The sequence below is a fragment of the Neltuma alba genome, unplaced genomic scaffold (genome assembly GCF_004799145.2).
Source record: "Neltuma alba isolate B1F8T4 unplaced genomic scaffold, ASM479914v2 tig00010438_pilon, whole genome shotgun sequence".
Lineage (NCBI taxonomy): Eukaryota > Viridiplantae > Streptophyta > Magnoliopsida > Fabales > Fabaceae > Neltuma > Neltuma alba.
The window spans coordinates 226,320-238,311 of NW_021635334.1; the positions used below are offsets into that span (position 1 = coordinate 226,320).

The 11,992-nt window shown below is 29.6% G+C and overlaps 1 protein-coding gene across 1 annotated transcript; it reads left to right on the forward strand.

Annotated features, from left to right (window-relative positions):
* Positions 1 to 986: 986 nt before the first annotated feature.
* LOC114756590 (uncharacterized) lies at positions 987 to 8,522 on the forward strand. Its single transcript, XM_028945539.1, has 5 exons — positions 987 to 1,053; positions 4,003 to 4,217; positions 4,445 to 4,658; positions 5,271 to 7,012; positions 8,505 to 8,522. The coding sequence occupies exons 1-5, from the start codon at positions 987 to 989 to the stop codon at positions 8,520 to 8,522; spliced, it is 2,256 nt and encodes a 751-aa protein (XP_028801372.1).
* Positions 8,523 to 11,992: the final 3,470 nt, after the last annotated feature.

Here is an 11,992-nt window from a genome sequence, read left to right on the forward strand (position 1 = left end):
ATTTTCCTCATTCTTCGCAATGTTAATTTAAAACAGTATTATGTAAATTTTAAAGTCAATTAATTAACCAATAAAAATTTTTACCATAAAAAAATGTACCTATATGTAAAATGAATATTTTTTTATACATCATGATAACTGGTTTTAATATTTTGGAACATATTGCAAAATTAAAATAAAATTAATAAGGATTAATATAATTTTTGGTCTTTCAAATTTACTATCATTTTGTTTTTGTTTCTTCAAGTTTCAAATTAAAGGTTTTAATTCCTTAAATTTTTTCGCGTCTAAAGCATTGGTTCCTATAGTCTAATAAAAAAATAAATCATTTAATTCCTTAAAGGATCAAAACGTGTGATTTTGAAACTTGAATGATTAAAATCAAAATAAAAATAAATTTGAGGGACTAAAAATTATATTAACTTAATTAATAAATAAATAGTCATAACAGTAAGTAGAATTTGTTTTTTTTTTTGTTGGAAAAAAAGACAAAAAGTGGTTTGAATAATCGCATTTCATGCACCTCAAAGCCTGCAAAAGTTGATAGGCCACCTGACCTGCCTATTCTTTAAATCTTTTTAAAATACAATTTTGTTTTATTTTATATGCAAATAAAGTGCTTATTTTTATTTTTTTATCTTAAGATAAAAAAACACAGTACCCATTCATCCAATAATTTTTTTTTGCTTAAACAACAACAGATACATTTAAAAATAGGATTAAAATACTTTACCTCCTTTTATACGCCAATAATATAATTCGAAGGAAAATAATAATTTACTCAATTATTATTATAAATAATTTTTAAATGTGAGGTACACGGGAATAAATTTACTACAAGAGATATAATCATAATCTATAGGTTGACATTAAAAATATCTAATCACAAGTTGTAGGTTGACATTAAAAAAAAAAATTTGTTGGTAAAAATAAAAATAAAAATTATATATTTTTAAAAATTATATAGTCAGTTGTACTCACCCATCATGGCAACACCAACCTGCTGGGCAGCGAGTTGCTTCGACCTGTACTGCTTGACTTGCGGGTCTGCTTGTATCCCCAACTCTATTAATTAGTATGTTAGATATTGATATTAGAAATTAACTTTGTCCAAAAAGATAGTATACAATTTAAATATAATACAATTTTATTTTATGACATTTTTGTGTTTGCAATAATGTAATTCGTTTATTACTTATCTGTTTATATAATTAATTATTAATTAAAATTTGGATCCCAGAACACTAACAAAAGAGAATGTACATGGTTGGGCATTGCAATCCAAAGCACACGTGTTTTTAATTAAGGACAATTAAGTACAAAAATATTCTTTCATCTCTTATTTAACTGTTTTATATATGTTCTTCAAATTAATTATTCAAACAGATTTTTTCCCAAAGTTGTTTTGAAAGACTACTCTACAAACTTGGTTTAAATAACATAAAAAAAAAAAGAATCAAAAAGCTCTTAAGCACTCAATTAAGCCCACAAGAATTCCAGTATGCTATTTATTTCTCAATTCATTTCTTAATCTTTTTATACTCGAGACATTTGAACATTAACGAGGCCCCTTCTTAATTTTGCAAATTATGCTCAGCATTATACACTAACCTCCTTCACATTTTGTCTTAATTAGATAGTTCTCTCCTTTATTTTGAACACATACACTTACATCTAAATTATTAATATACTAGTTTACCCTTCATCATAATACCCTTCTTTTCCCTATTTTTTTTCTTTTTGAAAATAGTTATTTGTTTGATATCTTTATCATATTGTACATAAACTTACGTATTTTAGTTAATGCAGACATATAAAAGACTTGATGGAATATTTGGTTAATTCTTTTGACAAATATATACTCGACCAATTATATTTATAAATATTTATAAATTTAAATAATTTGTCTAATTTCTCCATCTTCTAGCATTTACATTATATAACGGACAAAAATGCGTTTCAATTTTATCCAATTTTTGGAGACATCCTAATATTTTTCATAATTAATTTTAGTTAATTATCCTTTAACTCACCAAAATTTTAGAAATTAAATAAAATTTATTTTTGGAAAATTTTCTTTATTTTCACCACAATTGCAACAAATATTGTCCAGGACATTTATTCCATTTGCCATGAATTTGTAAGAATTTTATGAATTTTTGAGCATATTTTTTAAAATGTTTACCCCCAGCGTCTAGAACTTTTTAAAATTATGCTTTTGCTCCAACAAGCGATGAAACAAACATGTTATGTTATTTACATTTATCGTATCTGACCCTTGTCTGAGCAGTGGAAATGAGACTATTAACGATTCATAATAATTACTTGAAATCCATAATTCTGACGACCACCTTTGGCCCAAATAGCTTTTAGGATAATTAGACCTCCAGCCTCGCCCATCAGCAGATTTATTGGGCTTGGGAGCTGGGATTGATTTGTTTTAATTTTTGGAATTATGGTAGGAAATTTAGAACAATTTCCTAACGTGTACGTAATTAAATTTCAGAATTAATTCCCAATCAATAAGTAACTCCTCCAAAATCTATTCTCCTCATAAAATAATTTCTGCAGTTTTGTCATCTCAAAATTTAATCCCAAATTATTTATCCTTTAATTTTTGAGAAATTACAATTTTAAAGCTCAAAAATTATTTCAAAATAAAATATTCCATTTCCTTGGGTAAAATTCTCTTATCAAATTTTATTAATTCTCACAATAATTATTTGGGCCTTTTATGTAATTTTAGTAAATTATATAATTTGTCTAAATATTACGGAATCAGCCAAAAATAGCCCTTTTATTCCTACAAATTGGTATTCTCTTTATTTATGCCTCTAAAGCCTCCATTTTTTTTTTTGAAAACCTCTTAACTATTTTTCTTAGTTTATAATATTTTGTGAATTTCAGGAAAACTTTTCATGATTACTTTTTTTTTTTTGGCCGAAAAATTTTTAAAACTACACATTTATCCGAACTTGACATTTCTATATGTTTCTCAATAATGCATTTGAAATAAATTAATTCCCAAAAAACAGGTTAAAGATGGTATGGTAAATTTTATAACGTTTGGTAATAATTTTTTTTAAAAATAATGTTAGAATTTGAATATGTAGGCAAAAGTACGGCGAATCTTAATTTTATGTCATTTTCAGTTAAGCCATGTGAGTCTACACGCTACAAAATGTCTTATTTGATCAATATTTTCCTCATTCTTCGTAATCTTAATTTAAAACAGCATATATGTAAATTTTAAAGTCAATTAATTAACCAATTAAAAATTTTTTACCATAAAAATTTTACTTATATGTAAAATGAATCTTTTTTATACATTGTGATAATTGATTTTAATATTTTGAGAAATATTCCAAAATTAAAATAAAATTAATAAGTGTTAATATAATTTTTGGTTTTTTAAATTTGTTATTATTTTAATTTTAGTCCTTCTAGTTTCGACTTTTAGTCCTTTAAATGTGAGTGGCACGGGAATAAATTTACTAAAAGAGATATAATCATAATCTATAGGTTGACATTAAAAATATCTAATCACAGTTTGTAGGTTGACATTAAAAATAAGAAACATACGTTTTTAAAAATTATATAGTCAGTCTACTAAGCCATCGGGACAACACTAACTTGCTAGGTTTGACCTGCAGGTCTGCTTGTATCCCCAACTCTGTTAATTAGGAGGCATTTATGAAATATTGATATTGGAAATTAAGTTGGTCCAAAAAGATAGTATACAATTTAAATATAATAAAATTTTATTTTATGACATTTTTGTGTTTGCAATAATGTAATTTGTTTATTACTTATCTGTTTATATAATTAATTATTAATTAAAATTTGGATCCCAGAACACTAACAAAAGAGAATGCACATGGTTGGGCATTGACTGCACCAGATATTTCATTACATATTTGTAAAACATTATATATTATCATAGCTTTTCACATTTTTAATTACTATTTTTGGAATCCTAATTTGATGTCCTGTCCATTTTAGATGGCATCCCTGGGGAAGGTATTTTAACAGACCTTGCCAAGAGATTGATAGATAAAACCATAAAGGAAGTTAATTACTTTCGTCATTTCGAGACTCATGATCATGAGTTTGATGGGGACAATCAACTTTTGATTGGAAGATTAGAGAAAGTTCAAAAGGATATTGACGATGCCAAAAAGAATGGGCATCAAGTTGAAGGTGAAGTTCAAGGTTGGGTAACGGAAGCTGATAATCTAATTCAAATGAATGCTGAAATTAGACAGACAAGGTTTGATAGCTGGTGTTTTCTTAGGAAATATCGACAAGGCAAGAGATTAGCACAGAGGGCGCAAGTCATTAAAGGTCACATCCAAAAATGTAACTTTGAAACAGTAGCTCGTCCAGGTAAACTTCCAGGTATGAAGTACCATGCTTCAAAAGACTTCATTGATTTTGAGAGCAGGAAGACAAAATTCAAGGAACTTATGGATGCTTTAGACGATGGAAATCATTACATGATTGGATTGCAAGGGATGGGGGGAACGGCAAAACCACATTGGCAACACAAGTAGGAAAGCAAGTTGAAGAATCCAAAGCATTTGAGAAAGTCATCTTTGTTGTTGTGTCTAATCCTCCAGATGTCAACAAGATTCGAGGCGACATTGCAAGGGAATTAGGTTTGCATTTAGAGGAAAGAGTTGAAGCAGATCACTCAAAGCATTTGTGGTCTAGAATTTTTGATGATAAAAAAAAATTACTTAGAATATTAGATGATGTGTGGGAGAAGCTAGACCTCACCGAAATTGGGATTCCATCTGGACTTGATCACAAGAATTGTTATGTTTTGATAACCACTCGTCATTCAAAAGTTTGTCAACAAATGAGATGCCAACAAGTAGTTCTCTTACAAACATTGGGTGATGAGGATGCAGTGCATCTCTTTCTGTATCATGCTAGAAGTTGTGATGATGATGATCCTTCAAGGAATAATTTAGAGAGTCTTGCAAGAGATTTTGTGAAGGAGTGTGGAGGATTACCAATTGCAATTGTGGCTCTAGCTAGCACATTAAAAAATTAGCCTGTTGGTGAATGGAATGTGGCCTTGACAACCTTGCAAAATTATAAGCCAATTGTTGAAGTTGATGAAGATTTGGTGAATGTTTACAAATGCTTGGAATTAAGCTATGATAGATTAAATAATGGGAAGACCCAAAAGCTCCTTTTATTGTGTTCTATTTTCCCAAAAGACTATGAATTTTCATTAAATCTCATTATTAGACTTGGTATAGGGTCAGGAATTTTCGGGGAAGTTAATGACTATTGTGCAGCAAGAAGCCAACCACTTGCAGTGAAAAATGAACTCGTAGCTTCTTCTTTGCTACTGAAGGTTGAGAACAAAGAATGTGTAAAGATGCATGACTTGGTTCGTGAAGTAGTCCAATGGAAAGCAAAGGATGATATTCAAGTGATTATGATTTCAAAAACAACTTTTGAAGCAACCAAGCAATTTGTGTTTTGGAGCATTGATGATTTTCCTGATCATCAGTTTGATGGTACGAAAGTTGAGATTCTACTTCTTTGGATTAGTGGAAATACTTTGAAAAAAGATGCAAACGCATTCTTTGCAAGGATGTCACACCTCAAAATTCTGTTTTTGCTCAATCAATATGACAGAAAAGTTCCCACTCCGTTGTTGTCGCAATCACTTGTTTCATTAAAAAATATTCAAACTCTTATCTTGGATGGTTGCGAAATAGGCAACTTCTCAGTTTTGAAGAATTTACATGGTCTTGTGACACTTGAGATGGAAAGTTGTCTAATTATTGAATTATCCCAAGACATCATGGAACTAAAGATGTTGAGATTGTTGGGGTTTAAGAAATGTGAAATTCAAAAGAACAATCCCCTTCAAGTGATTGAAAGATGGTCACAATTGGAAGAATTGCATTTTGTTGAGAATTACAGTATTGAGGATTGGTACAAAGAAAGTGAAGATGAAATTGCTCCCCATATATCTTTTTCTGCATTGCAAATGTTTTCAATTGCTTGTAATGGTTTTAAACGTTTTGCTGATGATGATAATGGCCTATTAAAATGCTTCAATTCGGAACATGTGGAAGATTTAATATCAGAACCCATGTTTAAGTACCTTGTGCGAAGAGCAGAAGTTCTTGAGCTGGGGAATTTAAAACAAAGAGGAGGGAAAAGTCTTGTCCCTGACATTATTCCTGTGGAAGAGGGAGGCAAGGATAATTTAATCAAGCTACATATGTATGATATGGATGTGAAAGAATTATGTCGCGGTGCTATGCCTTCTAGGTTTCTTGAGAAGTTACAGATTTTAAAGTTAGATGGTTGCAGGGAACTGCAAAATATATTCTTAGACGCAAATCTCAAGCTACCTCATCTGAGGGTATTGGAATTGAAAGATTGCCCAATGTTCCAACCATCAATTTTCAAACCCTTTTTTGCTCGAAGTCTTGGGAAATTGGAAGAATTAATAGTTGAAGGTTTCACAGAGCTAAAAAGTTTAATTGCAGACGAGAGTTCAGAAGAAGAAATGAGGGTTGTTGATTATCAAAAACATCATGGCTTATTGTTTCCTGCATTAGAGTCTCTTCAAATTAAAAGATGTGGCAAATTAGAAGTGGTATCATCATTTCTTCTAGCTGGAGACCTTCCCAGGTTGAAAGATTTAGACATATATGATTGTGTGGAGCTAAAATACATATTTGGTGAATATAAAGATAAAGATAATGCGGGCCAAGTTGTGCAACAGGGAATCATGCTCCCTTTACTAACACAAGTGACACTTCGGAGCGTACCAAGTTTCGTTAACATATTTCAAAAATGCAAGACTTGTGTGCCAAGGCCGCCTCATATTTTGAAAGAAGATTCGAAGGAGAGACATAAGAACTCTAAGATAAGTGCTTTCTCATGGGCTCATGGTTGTTGTTTTCTGGCCCCAACTAAACACAGTAATATTGGAGTTTCTAGTGCCCCCCTACTGGAAGACTGCACAATCTCACAGGTATGCTACTTTGAGCTTGCTCTTTTTATTCAACATTTATGTTTCTTTTTTTTTTTGGGAAAAAGGTGATATTTGATTTATTAAACTTTCATTTTATTAGCATATGGTCCATGAATGGTTTATAGATATTTTTCTCTTTTCTAAGACATGTAGATCTAATAATGGAAGGGAGATGTGGTAAGAGAAGCTTTAGAGAAATGGTGAGGGAAAAAATGATAGGTCGTGTTTGTTTTTATCTGTAGTTTCTTTTCTTTTAATATACTATAGTCATAATAGGTCATGTTTATAGTTGTTTTTATTTATAGATATTTTTTTATACCAATATAATTTTATGTATGGTTTCCTTAGTATTAAGTTTTGATAAAATGTACCTTTACAGTAATTTAATTATTTTTTAATTAAAAAAATCAATTAATATTTAAGGTTAATTTTTGTCAAAAATTAGTCTATGTTTAAGTACCGATTGTAACTCACTAAATGATTTCCTTGAGGTTTGTCCCTGTGCATGAGATAAAGCTCAAAACCATCAAAAAAAGAATTCTTCTATGTATTAATTGAAAAAGTAATTTTATATTTGTGTAATTACTCAATTTTCCTACAATTTTAATTTTGAAAAATATATCAAAATTAATAAAACAGTTATATTTTCTTAAGTGCACTAATAAGTTAAGGAATATATATACTATCAGAACTCAAACACTTATGGCTTTCGTCTTGGGTTGGAATTACACAGACTTGATCTTTTTATTTCAGTAACAAGTAAAGAGAAAAATAAATATTCACACGCACACACAAATAGTGATAACAGGTATATCATTAACACTTGTGTCCCCTCTGGTATGATGGAAGAGTTTTTGATAGAAGTAGAGGTAGAAATAGAAGTGGAACATCGAAACAACACGGAGGGGGAAATGATAACTGGAAGTGGGTGCTGGAAGAGAACATCGGAGGGGGAGGATAGGGGAAAAATATGGTCATATTATGATGGGTAAGATTGTCAATTAACAAAATAATTGAGGATAGAATGGTCATAAAATTTCAGTTCCTGAAAACTCATCCTAGCGTACCCAAGGAACCCAATTCCATCAAGGGGCATGGGAGTTGTTAGTTGAATACTACCTCCGGTCCTTAATATAAGACCCCGTTTGATTTTTATATTGGTCCTAAATATAAGACCCCAATTCATTTTGTCTCTCATATTTACTCAATTTTTTTCAAGATAGTCCTTCTAATAATTATTGTTTTAGCCAACACACTTGATTAATAATGATATTTTAGAAAAAAACAACACCTATTCATTACAAATAACTAACTTAACTAAGTTTCTTAATCTCTCCAAATTAGTCAACTGGGTCTTATAATTAGGACCGGAGGTAGTATCTTATAAATCACACCTTAAAATGCCCAGTGTTATAATACCTGATGCTTGACATATTTATTTTGTATTTCATATATGTTATGGTCCATTAATAGCTGCGATGTTTTTAACCAGATTGTTGTTGAGAAATAGGATTAGATGATTGTAGAAAGTGATTAGTTATATAATTAAGTTGAATCTAAGAGAAGTGATTGGTTGTAGGAATCATGTGCACTAAGTAAAAGGATTGAAACATTTCATTCAGCTGAGTGTCTTATAAGACAACCATTCAGCCTACAAAATATAAGGTAGATGACACTTACAAAATGTTCAAAATTAAAAACACTATTCAGTGTATCCATTGCCACAACCATCATGTTGGAGAAGCTGCATGTTGCTTGGTGTGAAGAATTGAAGCACATTATAACAAATGAGGCAGAGGATGATGATGATGTCCATCTCAACTGCGCCTCCATCTTCCCAAAACTACAGAGCCCCACTGTTCGGCGTTGCAATAAATTGGAATTTATATTTCCATCCACTCTTTCCGGAGGTCTCCAAAAATTAAAATATATAGATATCTTGAGAGCTCATAAACTGAAATATGTTTTTGGCGAACACGATGAAGAAGAGTGTCTATCAAATGAGTATGAAAATAATGAGCCTCACATCCATCTTCCAGCATTGGAATCACTAGAACTCTCAAGAGTACCAAATATGATCAGTATTGGCATCAAGAAACATCAACCAGAGTGCCCATCTCTACAAATTGTGGAAGCGCCAAAGGTACGTAACTATTTTTAATTCATTATTTAATAGCGTCTCAATCTTGCTCTGTTTTTTTTTTTATGAAAATATATTTTATCTATTTATTCTCTTTTAAAAGTTTGACTTTAAACTTTTATATATAACTATTATGGGTCATGCGGCTTCAGTTTATGTCAAAATGCGACTTATCGATATTTTTATGCATCTTGTATAAGGATTATTTTATACTCGTAGAAAACAAACACATATGACTTCCGTCTTGGTTGTATATAGTAATTCTGCTCATTTTCAATTTGTTTTTTTTTTAAAATTACTTTAGCTGGTACCTAACAGGAATCGAACCAAAACAATTTGATCTTTAAAATGCTCACACTCCTAATTTAATATTTATTATTTTGAAATATTTGTATTTATTTGATGTCTCCTTTTATGCTCTAGTGTTACGGATAAATCGAGACAGGGGAATCTCCTCTACTCTTTTTCAACTTTGTCATCATTATATAAAAACTAACGTCTTCTAAAATATTATTATAATCTTACCCAAAAAAAATACCTAAAGAAATTTAAACTATTAAATTTGATTTAAATAGTTCATAACTGTAGTGAAAAAGTGAGAAAAATTATGCTTTTATAATCATAGTTTACAAATTACAACTGAAAAATGATAAGATTAAATTTTAACCATTTTAACTTATTTATATATTTTTATATAAAATTTGAATAATATTTTTATAAAATTTTAAATCTATACCAATTGCTCAATTTTATATTCATGTAATTACTCGATTTTCCTACAACTCTAATATTGATTAATGAGATAAGCCTTTATCAAAATTAATAAAGCAATTGTATTATTTTTTTAAGTGCACTAAATTAAAGATTATATATATTATCCAATATTATAAATTGTGGGGTTACATGCACCCTAGCCGTTTTTGAATGGCCAAAAAGAAATTATGTTGGTTTAAAATTTGATGTCTATTTTGTACCTCAGAGTTTTAGATAAAGTGAAGTAATATATTAATTATTACACTAAATTTAATGTCAACTTCTCTAACTCTGATCTTTTTATTTCAGTTTAAATCAAAATGCAGTTTATCAATATTTTTATTTTGCACAAAGATTATATGTAATAAATTATATATTGTTAACAAAATATTTAAACATTCTCAAAACAATGAAGACTTTCATATAATTTTCCTATGGAGACATTTACAATTAATAATGTCAAAGTGATTCAGCTTTACTTCTATAAAGATTTCAAATTTGAATTTAAAATATTTCCCAAAAATAACAGTGTGTTTGTGTTTTGTGGGTGAATGTGTGTATATTTCATAAGCACAAAGGATAGAAATAGAGAACATTATTTTAAATTGTGTTATCAAAATAGATAAAATTATTTTAAATTTTGAATTGCTTTTTTGTGAAAACGTGTTGTAGGAAATTTAAGAAGCACATAGAAGATGTGAAAAGTGAGGGAGCAAAGGAATCTGAAATACAAGAGATTGTTAACATTGAAAGACCACTACTCACTCCAAGTGTGGGCTTCCAACATGTTCTAAACTTCAACAATCTGAAAAAAAATAACAGTCGTGAGAAACCAAAAGTTGAAGATTTTGTTCTCTATCTCTGCTTGCAGAAACCTATCACAGTTGTCTCAACTACATGTAAGCTATTGTGAGGAACTAGTTAATGTGGTTGAAGATGATTCTAATAATTGTCATCATGACATGAACTATAGCTTCATTTTCCCAAAACTGGAGAGTCTAAGTATCAATAATTGCAACAAGCTGGAGTTTATATTTCCTCTGTCTCTTTTTGGTGCTCTTCAAAAATTAAAATCTTTGAACATCTGGAGTGCTACTGAGTTGAAATACATTTTTGGGAAATATGATGATGGAGATCATTTATCAAATACTACAATTCATCTCCCTGCTTTGGAGACACTACAACTTGTAGATGTACCAAAGTTAATCAACAATATTGGTGCCAAAAAATATCACCTCAGCTTTCCGCCTCTACAAAGCATTTATTTGGGGGGTCTTCAAGAGTTCAACGGAAGGTTTTTTCCAGATTTTGTGGCTTATTTACAAGGAATACAATTGAATGTGAAAGCTCCAAAGGTAACACTTTTGACTCCTTGTTCTATGATCTGCATATTGCTCTGTTTATTTGGATTGCTTAGCATTTAAACTTGAACATCAAGAACATATTTTCATGCTTAAAAAATTTTCATGCCAAGACATGAAATAACTAAATTTTCATACATAGAAATTTATAATTTAGTTTTCACTTATAAAAATTTGCTTTTCATCAATAAATATGTGTGCACGCGTGCCTTTAATCAAAATCTTACAGAAGATGTTAACTTAAAAAAAACAATGACCTTAAAAATTTAAATATTTCTACTAAATAGTTTAAAAGAAAGCTGCGCCATATATATTATTTTTTTATTTTACTTTTTCTTCTCGGAAATTTTCTTCTCATTATAGCGGGATCGCTTAGCATTCAAACTTGAACATCAATAACACATTTTTCATGCTTAAAAATTTTTCATGTCAAGGCATGAAATTACTGAAATTTTTTTGGCCAAAAAAAATTACTGAATTTTCATTCATAGAAATTAATAATTTATTTTTCATTTATAAAAAAATTTCTTTTTTTCATCAGATTCTTACAGAATATGTTAACTGAAAAAAGCAATGACCTTAAAAATTTTAAGAATTTTGCTAAATAGTTTAGAAGAAACCTGCACCATATACAAGTTTATCTATAGAAGAAATTAACTATGGATTAATTAGCTTCTCACGTATATATAGATTTTATGATTTCAAATCGATATAATTAGGTATAAT